This window comes from Thunnus maccoyii, chromosome 17, assembly GCF_910596095.1.
Source record: "Thunnus maccoyii chromosome 17, fThuMac1.1, whole genome shotgun sequence".
Classification (NCBI taxonomy): Eukaryota; Metazoa; Chordata; class Actinopteri; order Scombriformes; family Scombridae; genus Thunnus; species Thunnus maccoyii.
The window spans coordinates 5455129-5470750 of record NC_056549.1 but is presented as its reverse complement, the minus strand read 5'-3'; the positions used below and the strand labels follow the sequence as shown (position 1 = coordinate 5470750).

Here is a 15622-nt window from a genome sequence, read left to right as displayed (position 1 = left end):
GAAAGATTAAATTACCCAACAGAACATACTTCTTCCAGCACTCATTACAGATCACCTTAAACCACATTTAAAGTATAACATTTCTAGTCCTAATCTGTTTATCCTGGAGCGAGCAGCACCACAGGCAGGACATGTTTCTTCTAAATGTCATCTTACAGAGATGTTCTGTTCCCGCTGCTCATTCATGTCTTTATGCCTTTTAGGGCCGCCCTGGACCAAAGGGAGACCCCGGTGACTCTGGCCTACCTGGACAGAAAGTAAGTGCAGCTCTAGTTGTGGATTTTAAAACAGGAAACGGGGGATAATTCACAGCTTGACTACTACTCTGGCGTCCGGCCACGTAGCTGGATGCAGACGGTTTTCCAGCTGGGGAGGATTCAGAAAAAAAAAAAAAAAGAAGAGGGGAGTTCGTCTCTCTCTGCAGCAGGTTTCCGAATATTACTTTTAAATTAAATTTCTTCTCGAAGTTCTCGCGGAGAACGAGCCAAGAACAAGTCACCTTGATTAACGGTGGTGGTAGAGTGTCGGCCTGCGGTCAGCTGGCTAACTAATGTAAGTTGTTTTATCTGGGAATATCTGAGGAGCTCCGGTCCAAACAGGGATATCCAGGACTTGAAAGAAAGATGACACCGCAGCTTATAAAGTGATTGTTGGCATGAACGTAAAGAACATTGTGGGTCGCTGTTGAAACTCTTCAGTCTGAACCTGTCTGGTGTTTTTTGAAATACTGAGTGACGAATATCAGGTAGCATTTTGATTTCTTCCTGGAATGAAGCCCTCGTATCTCCGTTTTATTGGGTGATAAGAGATGGAGGTAAAAGTTTCATCCATTAACTTCAAAGCTTTCACTTTTACTCATGAACACCGCAGCATCGTTCAGGGAAATTTAACCTGAATGTTCACAGTTTTTTTTATTTTAAAATGAACAAAACTGACTATCTGAGCAGGAAAAGTAGAAAGAAACTCTGGTGTCCTCCAGCAAAGGTTAAAGGTCTGATGACATTTAAGATTAGGTTGCAGTTGAGCTCATAAGAGGGTAAAAGATCCCTAAAATGCTGGAGGGACTGAAAAAAGAAACCCAGCCTTCCTCTCAGTGACCTCCAGGCCTTCAGTGCTTTCTGTCACTTCAAGCTCAGTAATCCTTCCTCGCGTCTGTCTGCGCAGATCAGCGGAGATACGATCCATTAAATGTATTTATAGCCGCAGACACAAGCAGATGCTACGTCGCTCCCTTGCCCTCTTTTGACCCGCGGAGTCGTGTTTGTTTATCTCCTTTCAACTTCAACCTTTGGAGTTTTGCTTAGGTGGATCCGTTATCTTGCTTTTAGACATTTTACATCAGCAGCAAGTTGGACTTTTAATTGCAGAAAGATTTCTTGGAAGCAGAGCAGAGTTGTGTTAGAGGCAACTGTAAATTCATCACAGGTTTTCAGAGTGCAGGATAGCTAACTGGTAAATATCAATGCCAGAAGAGAAACACTGCAACCTGAAATAAAGAGTGCCTCCTCTTTATTGCACTGTTATGAAATATAATATTAAGCTTCATGCAAAATGTGCAGGAGCTTATATTTAGTGGGCGATTTCAGTCCTAATGTGCAAGAGAACAGTTTAGACATGAAAGAGCTGCATCTAATCTTACAACACAGATAAGTAGGATGATACAGACAATCACAGTATTGATTTCCTAACCTGGAAACAACATCTACCCTGATTTTTACTTAATTCCTAGTCAGACAATAGAGCTACACAACTCAGAGACACATAAAACTAACTTTTCCTGTCGACAGTAAATCATCTTCCTCCTCCTGTCAATGTCAGAATCCCATTGAATGCATGTTGTGTCAAACTTTCGGGTGTGAAAACCCGGTGACGTGATCGTTTACATTCATCTACTGATGAATCTGATTGAAACAGGTTGTGTCATACATGTTCAATCACATGTATGTTTGTGTCACTGATCATCACCATCTGTAAAGGTGTGTAGTCAAATTTGTGTAGTCAAATGAAAAATATAGACTTTCTGGTGCCTCAGTAGCCTACTGGTTAAGACGCAAAACACGTAACTGCAACGTCCGCGGTTCGATTTCAGCCGCACACAGTAGTTGCGTGTCATCTCTCTACCCGGGTTTCCAGTCTGTCTATACTTGCAACTGTCAGATTAAAAAAAAAAGGCTAAAAATAATCTAAAAAAATATAAAATAGACAAATGGAAACACCACCACGCTTTAATCATCTGCTCATTGTTCTTCTTCTTTCATTTCTCCCTTAACACGACTTACCCAGAAGAAGAAAAAGGTTGAGAGGTTTAAACCGGTTTCTCCAAGAAATGTTTGTAGCAGTAAAAGGACTGATTTGTTGCATGTCATTCCTCTCTCTCTCTCTCTCTCTCTCTCTGCCCATGTTTGATGTCTCTCTAAATTTTTGACTCTTAAATAAAGAAGAACTAAAAATACCAACAATTTATCTCCATCCAGACTTCTTTCAGTCAATATAAATGACTTCCTCTTCTTTTACTTCTCCCTAAACACCACTTGGCCAGAAGGAAAAAGTAATTTGGCGCCGCCTGTTTTCTCAAAGAAATATCTGTAGCGATGATAAGACGGATCTGCTAACAGTTAACGGATTTTTACCATCCTGCTCGTTTAGAGGAGAATATTTAAGGACAAAGTGTTTTTCGGTGAAGGACGCTGGAACAGGACGTTAGCGGGGACCAAACCTGTGACTTCAGTAATCAGCTGTAGCCTCCTCCTCCTCCTCTTCCTCCCTCCATACAGACACAGCCCAGAGCTGCACACTCTTGATTAATCATCTCTTTTATTCAAATAGAAGAAACCCAGTGAGTTTATCTTAGAGTGGATGGTGTTCATGGAGCGGTCGGGCTGCAGGTGACCATGCTGGAGCAGATGCTATAGCAACATGCATTTAATGACTTGCAGACCACGCGGGCCCTGGTTTATAATGGCCAATAAAACGGATCTGGAATATATTATGTTCCCAGTAAATCTTATGCCAAGGCATCAAAGACCAGAAAGGATCGACAATAAAAATAGCGAGCAGGGTTTCCGAGCAAATGAGCGCAAAAAAAAAAAGGAGATTTACTGTTCGACACGCAGAAATCCAGCGCTGAAACAAACCGCTTCGAGTTGGGGGGAAAGAGAAAAAAAGATGGAAAAGAAGGTAGAGTGAGCTTAATTTAAGTGGCTCTCTTGTGTTTGAAGGGTTTACCTGGACCTTCTGGTGGCGTCGGACCGATCGGACCAGCTGGAGTGAGGGTGAGTACTAGCAGGGTGGTTTTTTTTAATGGCAACCATGCTCTCAGGATTCTTTGAACATGAACAGTATCAGTTCGGTTTTTTAAGTTGGGGTCTTGTAATTCCAGGGCCCTCAAGGAAAGGATGGACCAGGTGGACCCAGAGGCCCCCCAGGGCCCATGGTAAGAGTTTTAATGCTTTGACACACCTGGGAGCTGCCTGCTCCACTGGCCAGTTAGTTAGAGCTTAAGTGCCTTGCTCAAGGACAAACTGGCATTAGTCTCTTAGGGAGGAGAAAACATGACTTAATTATTTTCTCCACCCAGATTTAACAAGCTGATGTTGTTAAATGGACATAAACTTTCTAATCACAATGAGGATTTTTTTTTTTTTTTAGTTCTTTTATCGATACAGATGACGTTATAAAAGTTTTTCTCTGCGATTCGGTTGAGAAATTATTCTGTAAGAAACATTTTTATAGGTTGATGTGATTGTTTTCTTGTTAACCTTGTTAACTTGTGTTGGACAATGTTTTCATTGCTTTTTTCCTTGTTTTCCTCGCAGGGACCTCCAGGATCTCCAGGAATACCAGGTGCTGCAGGAAAACCAGGAAATCCCGGAGACTCAGGTTCTCCTGTGAGTATCCTCACTGTCATGGCGGCTTTGTACGTCCAGTCAGCAGCGTCTGAGTTTTAAAGGGTTTTGCACAACTTGAATGTTTTGTTTTTCTGTTTTTTAGGGCACTGTTGGTCCCAAGGGAGACAAAGGAGAGAGAGTGAGTACACCTGAAATATATCCGGGTTCATCTAAGAAGCTCAGAAACTGTGTATAACAACTGTTAATCCAGAGTATGGTAATTTATTTGAAGATGCTATAGAGCAAGAAAACATCCTTCTTTACAGGTATTTTAAGCTGATATTGACCTTTCAAGTTTTTATTTATCATAAAACAAGAAAAGATGCTGCCAGTGTAGTAACATCTTTTCATTTCAAGTATTTTCTAGAAATGTGTCGAAAGTATCTTGAAACAAGACAGAATACACAGATTGTTTTTGGCTCTCAACATTAGCATAACTTGTTCATTGTTAGGGCAGCTGGTGTACATTATATAAGATTACAACGTTAAGGTGCAAGAAGGCCAAAAACATCAAATCTTGTGAAAGGACAGCTCTGCACACTTGCAGATATTTAATCAAAAAGGCAAGTTCTCAGTCTGCAGACTTTCATCGGGGCAAATGTTTGACAAAAGGGAATTTTCAGAGTCTCATTTTGACATCAAATAGAGCAGAGCAGCATGTTTTCCTGTAAGTACATGTGGGAAATGCCCAAAGAAACCAAAGACCAGTTAACACAGAAAGCAGGAAATCAAAAGGGAGAAAATATTGCACAAACTTCAGTCAAAATCCCAGCTTTCTGAGCCACTAACCTTTAGAGTAACATTTTAAAAAGACAGATTTATTTAATAAACCTCAGGCAGCGTTTTAAGTAGAATTCAATATAAAAACCTTATATGCATCTCAATCCTGCCTCTCTGTACCCAGGGCGACTTTGCTCCTCAAAACATGATGCGATCCATTGCCAGACAAGTTTGCGAGCAGCTAGTGAATGGTAAGTAGTAACTTTTTTCCCCTGAACTCTATTTGGAAATGGTTCTGGCACCGTTAAGCAGCCAAACAGCCTCTTGTCTTTCACGATACAGTGAGCCTGCCACTTACTATTATGTTCCCTTTCACCTTCTGCTGTTGCAGCACAAATGACTCGTGTCAACACATTACTGAACCAGATCCCCAACGGCATGTACCGCAGCAATAACCCAGGCCCTCCTGGGCCTCCTGGACCTGCTGGCAGGCAGGGACCCCGCGGAGAGCTGGGCCCCGCAGGAAGGAACGGCTTACCCGGAAGTCCAGGTTTACCCGGCCAGCCGGGAGAGAGAGGTACGAGTCCATCACATCAATCTACCGCACAGGAGGAGATGGAGATCGTACTTCAACACATGTCATCACAAGAAAATAAACCAGAAGTCCGAGGATTTCTAAAATGGGAGCACAAAAAGCAGTTCAAGCCACAAATGAACACCACATTGATTATTTATACTGCAGCAGGTTTATTTAAAAAGCACAAAACCATCACAAGATGCTAACGAGGCTTGGCTTCATCCCTCGTTTTCACTCCTGATTGAGCAACACGCTGCTGCCTGCTACTCATTGTTAGTGATCTTCTGTGTTCTCGTTATATAACAAGTACAAAACTACACCGAAAGATATATGAGAGAGAAAAAAAATCTGTGTTGCAAGATTTAGATGGTAAATCTGCGTGTTAACAGTTAAATTTGCTGCAACACTATGTAACATTTGTCATACTAGAGGATTAGGCTTTTCTTAAAGTAGGAGCTCTTATGCAACATTGTGAAGTTAGTGCAGAGAAGCGTGTGTCACTTATTCCACTAGAGGCCTATTACTGTGTTTACAGAAGGACAATAAGAAGAAGTGATTCTTGCCAGCTGCAGTAAACATGCTGGAAAAATATCAACATCTGACACTTATGGTTCTGTCAGAAAATATCAGGACAGCAACATGTTTCTTATTGTTTCGACTCGTCGGATCAGACGTGAAACGATGACAATGCTTTAATTTAAGGGTGTTTACATGCACAACAGCTTTTGACTCGTAGCCGTTGTTATACGCAAGACAATGATACTTAAGTCAGATAAAGCAACCGAGGAGGTTTTAGGGTCAGGATGAGTGAGTCTGACATCAACCCAGCTGAAGATCACACTGAGGGCTCGCCTCAGTACGAGCCTGTCAGAGTATCAGCAGGGGAAGAATCTGAATCATCTGATCGTATTGAGAAAGATCTGACACCAAAATATTATTGATTTATGATTTGTTAAAGCATATTTAGTTTGTCCAGCAGATTTGTCTCCAAAATTAAGGGCGTCGATAGTTATTTCACTGTTCGTCTGACGTGAATGTAAACTGAACCGAAATTAAGCAACTCTAACAAAAAAATGTCTCACTGTTTGAATTTTCTGACAGTTTTATAGCCTTTTATTGAATAACAGGAAAACATATTGTGTCTCCAATACATACACAGTTGATTATTAAGCTTTTATGTGCTTTTTCAATGTTTCATCTTCCACTTTTGATGTTGCTCAATACTGAGCAGCTCATTTACTAACTGATGCATCATAAGCACAGATTTTACCCTTAAAATCTAGTTAGGAAAAGGTCTTGAGTCTTGTTATATGTTCTTTAGGTTTTAAACTGCCTATTTACTGTCATACTAGACCAGATACAGAAGCTGACTGTGTTTGTTTCCTTCAGGTCCTTCAGGAGAGAAGGGCGACCGAGGGACGTCAGGAGTTGGACAGAAAGGACCGAGAGGGCCTGCTGGTATGTTTCAAACTGATTTTTAAACATCCTACATGTCAAAAATACTCAAAAAAAAGGAAAACAAGAGGAATATATAAAGTAAAAGACAAAAACATCTTGTACTTCCATTGCTGCTAATGGAAAACAGTCATTTAAAATCAGTTCCACAACAAGCTACAATGATTAGTTGATCAACATTAAGTCATTATTTAAATGAAAAAGTACTAAAATTCTCTGTTTCCAGCTTCTTAAATGTGAATATTTTCTGGTTTCTTTAGTCCTTTATGACAGTAAACTGAATATCTTTTGGTTTTGGACAAAATGAGACATTTGAGGACGTCAACTTGGACTTTTGGGAAACAGATTCATTGCTAATGAAAATAATAGCATAGTCACAGCCCTAACTTTCATTATCAATTAATCTGTTAGTAATTGTGTCTCTTTATTGATTATTCATCTTGTCTCATTTAGTCCAACCCACAGACAGTTTACGATCATGTACGACAAAGAAAAGCATTAAATCGTCACATTTGAGAAGCTAAAACCAGCTAACGTCGCACGTATTTCTTTAAAAAAATGACTACAAAGATTATTTGATTCTCAAAACAGTAATTAAATCATTTCCTGTCAATTGCAGCTTTAGTTTTGATGCATGGGTCGACATAATTCACGGCTTCACTAACAAATCTGTCATCTGTCGTCTCACATTCTTATTAGCGAAGATCAACAACCCAAACATTAAGCTAGCAACGTCTAATTTTTAGCCCGGCGCTGACTATCATTAAAAATGAAAAACAACGCCTGCAGCGAATCAGCTGCCAGTCAACGTGAATTCTGTAAATAACTTCTGTGAAAATTAAACTGTCTGTACTCGTCTGAGATCATTTATGAGAGAAGAAGCTCCGCAGCACCGCCGTACGATCGTTAGCGTTTCTAGTTTCAACAACGCCGACAGAGCGAGATGTCTTCTCTCTAGTGGATCGCTTCAAGTCTTATTACAGGAGTCACTTTAATCAATTTAATAGTTTTGAACCAGAACCTTCAGTTTTAGGATTAAATACCATGTTTAAAGGAAGCTCTATTATGTTATTTCAGTGTGTGAGATACATATTTAATAATCAGTCATTACTCATCAGATTAATTAATAATGAAATTAATCATTAGTCGTGTTCTGAGTCACTTCCCTACAAATAAATCTTGAGTTTTCAGTCTTGAGAAATTGAGCTCAAACAACAACCGTAAAATCACGATTTCCTCCCGCCTGCGGCTGTTTAGCGGCGGCTCCACTAATCACACGTTCACCCGGTCACGCCGTAATCCGACAAACAACACTGTGAGAATCCAGTCTGTCAGGCGGAAGGAGAGGAGAAAAAGCTGTTTTCTGAAGCAAACAAGGTCAAGTTGTAGAAAGGGTGGAAGCGAAGGGGGGGCGGCGGAGCGAGGGAAGGGGGTCTCGGAAAAAGGGAGGAAGTGAGTGGACGGCGGTGCGGTGAGTCATGGTGGAAGAGGTTCATTCACAACACATGCTGAGGACGGCGCAAGCGGGAGAAAGTCAGTCAGGGAAACTTTCCAAGCCGGCTTTCTCCATGTCTAGACATAACGCAGAGGCGGAAAAAGCATCAGCAAATTCTGCCTTTCCCCTTTTTTTTTTTTTTCCTCCCCTCATAGTTTTGTCTTTTTAATTTCTATGTTCCAAATGGTTGTGCCCAGGACTGTCAGCAGCATAGTTGCAACAGTTTTTTTGTTTTTTTGTTGTTGTTAATTGATTGTGTTTCCAGCTGGAACAGAAGCACAGCTGTAATTATCTGTACGGTTCAAAGATCATGAAACACTTCCTTTCTTTTTTTTTTAACTTTTAATTCATCAGGAGGTTTAGAAGAACTCCTCCAAATTAATCAGATATCCAAAGCTACATTTCTATTGTTGGCATGATGATCATAAAAACTCAACCACATGGAGAACAGACACTTCAAGACTGAACTGAAGAATCAACAAGACAAACAACAAGACTCACAAATCCGATAAATGTGAGACCTCACGTAATGCTCACATACTTCTGCCAACCTTCAACCTGAGCAGAGGTCTAATCAGCCAGGATAAGTGAACACACCTGTGTGGGTGTGCTGAGCCTTTAAGTTCCTCATGATTAAGCAAAATGCTGACAAAAGATCCCATCTCCTTGCCCCACTGACAAGCTTGTATTGTAAAATGTAGAGCTACATCAGATCGGTTGATGTATAAGATGCCAGAAAGTAATAAAAAACTGCCCATCACAATCAACTTTTATCCAACAGTCAAAAACTGAAATATAGATTTTCTTTATGATCACATAAGACAAAGAAAAGCAGCAAATCCTCACAATGGAGAGGCAGGAATTATGAAATATTTGACATTTTGGCTTTAAAAAAATGACTTAAAGGGTTCATTGATTATCAGAATAGTTGCTTATTTATTTTCTGTCAATTCAGTTTAGATCTTTATTATCTCACAAGAGGAAATTCTGCAGCAATGCAGCATAAAAACACATAAAAACAATAAAACACATTAAAAGTGCCAGTACTATACATGCAAGTCAGACAATAAGGATGTACATTAACAGCAAGGAAAACAATAACAAAAGAATAAAGATAAGAAAAAACTATGTGAGGAATCAAAAGAAGTGTTTACTAAGCGATCAAGTAATCAATACCCAGATGTGTTTAGATCTGTTAAATATAAGGAATGAATCTTCTTTTGCTTTTTAGCTCATCATTTAGCCAAACAATATGTAATTTATCCAATAAAGATAAATAGATTCGATAAGTGATACAAAAGGACTTGGACTTTAAGCCAATTCGATAAAACGCTACTCAGGACTAAACTGGGGTTAAATAAAAGAAACTGTATCCTCATTCTAGAAAAAACGATGAGCAAGTATTCATTTGTGATTCACCGCAGAGAGAACGTTAAACACTAGGTAGCATAAAACCAGCCTAACCGATGAATGATATGGAAAATCTGGTCTGTGTTTACATTAAACTCTGAACTTGAGGTTTATTTTTGACCTATTGAAGGAAAATCAGTTTGAATTTAACTGAGAATATATAAATAACATCTGTATATTTTTATTTAACACTTTTGCTGCAGCATCAACCCTCTAAATGGAGAAATAAATATGCCAACAATGAGAAACTGACCAAATTTGAGATTAAATTATAATAATTAACACAGATCCCTGATTTATTTCGTTGACTGTGTCCTCATGATGTGTGCCTGATCTTAACTGGTCTACATTTTTTTCCCCACAGGCCCACAAGGAGAAAGCAGGACAGGACCTCCAGGCCCTTCAGGCTCTGCCGGACCTCGTGGTCCCCCTGGACGTCCAGGTTACGCCGGAGTCCGTGGGCCTCCTGGACCTCCTGGATACTGCGACTCTTCTCAGTGTGTCGGTATTCCTTACAATGGGCAAGGATACATAGGTAGGTATCGAGAACTGGACGGGACGGCTTAGCCTGGTGTGAAATAACGTCCTGTAACTGCTAAACATATCTGATGTTTCCAGTCAGCTTGGTGGGTGTTTCAATTTGGGATTAAACTCTTCAAACAGAAACTAACACAGCTGTAAGGGAACACTCCAGCATTTAGGGAAATGCACGTATTTACCGTCTTTTGCAGAGTCAAATAACAAGATGGGTCCATTACAGAGATCCAGGTCCAGGACATGTTTACATAGCGTAGCACAAAGATTGAAAGCAGGGGGAAACTGTTAGCCTCGCTCCATCACAAGAGGAAAAAAAAGAACCTTCCAACAACTCCAAAACTGTCTGATATTCATCTCGAGTCGGCTCGGTACCAAAAACCGTCAAGTACCAAAAGCTGGCATTGATTCGGAAACAAAAACTGATCGTTTTTTGTCATTAAAATAATGATTCTGTCCATTTCAGTGAGTATTTTTATTGTACAGCTGCTTTTGTTCAACATTTAAAAGATGAGTCTGGTGTTATTCTATATTTTTCTTCTTGTCAACGAATCCCATGAAAAGACCAAAAGCAGTAATGGGTTAGTCTGTCTCTTGTCTGTGGCTTTCAGCTCTGAGCCCATTGGTTCCTACTGAAGATGTAAATCTTTAAAAACGGCTCAAAAATATGTAGTTTTTATCAAACAAATAGGAGGAAATTGTGTATTTGTTGGGGACTGTTTTTAGCAGCAGATGAATCCCCATTTAGTGCTCTAGTGAGTATTTGTGGCAGCTTTTGGCCACAGTGGACCTCTATGGCACATCATACACACACTGAACCTGTTAGTAGATCAATTCATTGTTGGTCTTGATCGTTTCGTTGGATTTGTTGATGATAAGAAAAATACAGAATATCACCAAAATTAGCATTGGAGATATTTGTTTACCAACAACAAATGGTAACCACAGTGTCATATTTAGACCTTAAACAATTGGTCCATTAACCAATCAGTCAATACACAGAATATTATTCTGCAACTCTTCTGATTTTTGTTTCATTTAATCAGTTTTGAAGCAAAAATACCAAACATTCTCCAGCTCGAACTTCTTAAATATGATTTGGATTTTGCGCTTTCCTTTCTTCTATCATTGTAAACTGAATATCTTTTTATTTTTGGACAGTGAGTCAATCTGAAGATGTCAGTTTGGGCTCTTGAATATTATAACATTCTGTAGATGAAACAATGAATCAATTAAGCAAGAAATGAATCATCAGTTGCAGTTTTAGTCTCATTTTTACATTTATGTTTCTGCACCTGTTCAGTAAACGAGACAGTTTTGCAGTTGTCGGAAGGTATATTTTTCTCATTTGATGGAGCTAGGCTAACAGTTTCCCCCTGCTGCCAGTCTTTATGCTAAGCTAGGCTAAACACGTCCTGCCCTGTATCTCTGTACTGGACACATAGAGATGAAACTGATACCCATCATCTAAATTATGGGTATGAAGGTAAACAAGTGTTTTTCCCAAAATGTCAGGGTACTGTAAGTCTGATAACTTATAATCACTAATCATTACAGAGTAACTTGTAAGTTGTTTTATTCGCTGTCTTCTGCTTTTGACCTGACTGACACCTTCCATCCTCTTTGGCCTGTTTCAGGTTCACCATAGTAGACTTTCTATGCCGCCTGTGCTGCTTTCACTGACTTCCTGAAAAACAAAACTCAAAGTCCTGTAACTGAAACACTTGCTCACATGCTCTAGAGCTGTTTAAAGGATAACAGCCAAAGGAAACCATTAACAAACTATGCTGAAAAAAAAAACAACACATCAACAAAGAGGGAACCTGTACTAACGACTCACAGCCAGTAGAACAAAACCCACCAGCAGCAGCGGTGATGGCACCGACCTGTTTAGTGGCCTGTTTGCATCTTGAAGCCAAAGACCAAACAAAGAAACCTTGTGTTCAGTGGAGGAGCATGTACCAAACAACAACAACAACAAACAACCCAAACAAATACTAACAAAGGTGGATTTGTAACAGAAACAAGTGCAACTACCACAGCATCACCAGCAACAACAGCAGCAACAACTTTAACAGCATTACTCTCGAGGTGACATGTGTAAATAAACTAATTTGTGCCTTGTAAATGGTGTTTGAATCAAGTCCACTAAATTTAGTTTTTAACATCTGTAGTGTTAAAGCTTGTGCCTTGCAACCAACAACCTGATGCTTGCTGAATGCCAACAAAAACGCCTCTTTTTTTAAAATTTTCCTGCCCATGTGTTTGTAGCTGTTTTAAACTGCTCAGGGCCATACTGAATCATTTCTGCACATGTGACCCCTGAGGTTTAGATTTCACTTTGTTTGCCACTTCATGTACAAAATCAAACAATCTAGTTTTTCCATTTCCTTTTTTTTATTTTTATTTTTAAAAAAAACCAAACAAACAATTCTCCCAGAACCAGCTATACTGTATCTGTACGTTATTAAATACTAACAATGCAACTCTAAAGAAGGTTCTCCAGGCTCGTGGCAGAAGAACTGTACTTGATTTTTATGTAGAAATGTTTTGTTGTTTATTTTGTAAATGAATGAGTTGTGGAGAAATGACAGTGTTGATAATTCTTGAGTGATAAAGTCACCTGACTCTCAAATTGGACTAACACCTGAACTTGTGACGTCAACAAAAAAGGGAAACGACGAATGCACTGACATGTTTACCAGGGGCGTGTCCAACCACACAACTAAATCTGACAATTGATTGGTTTGTTAGCAGCTGTGGATTTGGTGATATCTCTGCCGATCAATCAAAGTTTACCTGCACTCCTGCGAGTTGCAGATGTTTTATTTTGCTCGTGAACTTTCTTTAGCGTCACACTTTGTTAGATACACCTGTACAATCTAATGCAATCCAATGCAATAGTTCTGCCATGAATTCCACTGAGGTTTTGTTCTAGGTGCTCAGAAACAAAGTAGAATTATCACCTTTCTGAAAGTGTCAACAAAAACTGAACATTTAAAGCTTTGAAGAAGTAGAATTTATGGCAGAGCTGCTGTATTGGATTATATTGGATTGCACACGTGTTTCTAATAAAGTAGCCAGTGAGTGTGTATACTATTATGAAATCTTATGCTGATTTGATAACCTGCAGCCTGTTGCGCTACTAACTGCTTTGTTGTAACTAGCTATTTTCACATTAAACTTGCTACCTGCTCAGTTGCAGAGTTCTTACTTGTTCTATAAGTAAACAGTAATCACAACTTTGTCACAGAGTGACATTTTACACTGTGCCGTATTTAGATAAAATGGAATAAAAAGACACAATTGACTAGTGACATAAAGTAAGAGACGTACTATAGACTGTTATTTAGAAAGTCAAAGTCACATATGCTATCATGTGTTCTGTTGACATATGATAATATTATTTTATCATTAAAAAATCACAAAGAATCCCGCATTCTGACCATCTTAGGTCTGAGGACTGAAACATCAATAAAATGAGTCCAAGTGATGGACAGTGTTTGGGATTCTTTGTTTTTAGGGTTTTTGATCATATGCACTTGTCATGGTGTGCAAGAACTTTCTTGAAATAATTAAAATGTCAGTTATAATAATTGTAACAAGCATGCATTAGCATAACTCCCACATTACGTGTGAGCTACATCAATTCATCTGATCACTATTTTTAAAATGTGATCAAAAAGGAAAAGCAACAAATTCTCACAAATGAGAAGCTGGAACATTTAAAAATAAAGGACTTAAGCAAGTAATTGATTATCAGAATTGTTGTAGATCGACTTATCTCTTCAGCTCTACTTAGAACATTTACACATAGCTGGTGCAACAGCCTGCTGGTTAATTATAAAAATGGTTTAAGATGCTTAAATGAAAAAACTTTCTGGTCCCTGCACCAGTCAAGTGCCTCACAGCAGCTGTTGAATCACGATAACTTTTTTCTATTGGCTTATTTCGGTGCATCGGTAGCTCCAGTCCACAAATGTTGCTGTTTCCTGTTTTTCAGTGAGCAAAATATGGGAAAAATTTTGCTGTAACCCCCTCAACCACCACAATAAGTGTGGACACGCCCCTGCTGTTTACTAACCAAATGTTTCAGAGCCGAAAAGAAATACAAAAAACTCACTTGACTTTAGTTAGCAGTCACTTAAAACAAGCAAACAAAAAAAAACAACTAAATTCTAACCCGTTCTTCTTGTGCATGCTGAGACAAACTAAGAGAATTTCCCAACTCATGTTCAATTGGCCCAAACGCTATCTCCAAGCAGGCCAATATCCATCTGAACCCGACACCCAAGTATTCCCGGTCACCGAGGAGGAGGATGATTCGCAATACCAGCGTCGAAAGAGATCACTATCAAGAAAGGCATCCAACAGGCTAACATCATAAGACAAGCCATGTTCACTTTTTTTTTCTTGTTCAACCTGTGTTTGTTGTTGGAATATGCACATTATACACAGAAAAAAATGGGGTTTGACACCTCGACTTTATTGGGAAATACCTTTTAAATGCCTTAAAACGTATGTGAATATTCATTTTTGTGGCAGGTGAAGGTCTTGGACAGAGGGAGGGAGTTTGGGGGCGATTGCTAAGCAAAAAATTTTTAAAAAATGGAAGAAAAAAATCCATGAAAACCTGTGAGCTTTTTCTTTTTCCACTTGTCTTTTGCTTGTAACATATTTGCATTGAGTTTGTATGAACTAGCAGTGTTGAACAGTGCACTCATTGCATAACAAAGCTAGTGATGGTAGTGGAGGGATGAAAATGTTTGTTGACAGTGTTGGGACATCAGGTGAGAAATGATTATTGTTTTCTGTCACAGTTCATCCAGTATGTTAAATATAACCCTTTTCATTCAGTGTCGTCTTCCAAGGAGGTTCAGTTTCATTATGGCAGTTAAACACAGCTTTCATTTTGTATCTCTAGACTTAATATTTATCAGTTTTCCTTTATTCCGTCACAGCTAATTTTACCAAAGGTGAAATTGCATGTCTGTGGTGTATATTTAGTACATGTTTTTGTTACATTTCATTTTTGTTTTAACCAGAATATAGTTGTTGTCATTCTTGTCATTTTCTCAGTATCGAATGCAGTTGAAACCTGCGTGCAAGACTATGGAAATGGTATTGCTGCTTCATGTTTTAACTGCAGATTGTGAATTCCACAGCCTTATTTTCTTATTTATTTCTGAAAACAGAAGAGGCATTTTTCAATAAAACTACTGAAAATTTACACCTGGTGTGGTTTTTGTGAGTCTTGGTTGCTTATTTCAAGGGAATGCACAGACTCTGAAAGAGATGTGGGCAAAGATGAAGGAGGGGTACTTTTGGCATGAAGGTCACACCAGAGTGGACTGACTAGAGGGGCATTTGCACACTTAAGCCAATTAAAAGGGCACTCGTTGTGACTAGAAGGGCACTTTGATCAAATATAGGGGAACTTGGACCGAATTGGTAGGCACTTGGACTGACTAGAAGAACACTTGGACTAACTGGAGGGACACTCAAGCTTTTAATATGGGCAATTAGGCTAACTAGATTGGCATT

The 15622-nt window shown here is 39.2% G+C and overlaps 1 protein-coding gene across 3 annotated transcripts in view; it reads left to right on the top strand.

The window, feature by feature from the left end:
* col12a1b (collagen, type XII, alpha 1b) overlaps positions 1 to 15308 on the top strand; it is a 152239-nt gene extending 136931 nt beyond the window's left edge. For all 3 annotated transcript variants that reach the window (XM_042391103.1, XM_042391104.1, XM_042391102.1), the window contains 10 exons: positions 204 to 257; positions 3219 to 3272; positions 3380 to 3433; positions 3816 to 3887; positions 3991 to 4026; positions 4792 to 4858; positions 4999 to 5184; positions 6574 to 6642; positions 9909 to 10079; positions 11716 to 15308. In XM_042391103.1, the coding sequence (XP_042247037.1) occupies positions 204 to 257; positions 3219 to 3272; positions 3380 to 3433; positions 3816 to 3887; positions 3991 to 4026; positions 4792 to 4858; positions 4999 to 5184; positions 6574 to 6642; positions 9909 to 10079; positions 11716 to 11726 (774 nt within the window). In that variant the 3' untranslated portion in view covers positions 11727 to 15308. The remainder of the gene's footprint in view (positions 1 to 203; positions 258 to 3218; positions 3273 to 3379; positions 3434 to 3815; positions 3888 to 3990; positions 4027 to 4791; positions 4859 to 4998; positions 5185 to 6573; positions 6643 to 9908; positions 10080 to 11715) is intronic.
* The last annotated feature ends 314 nt before the right edge of the window (positions 15309 to 15622 follow it).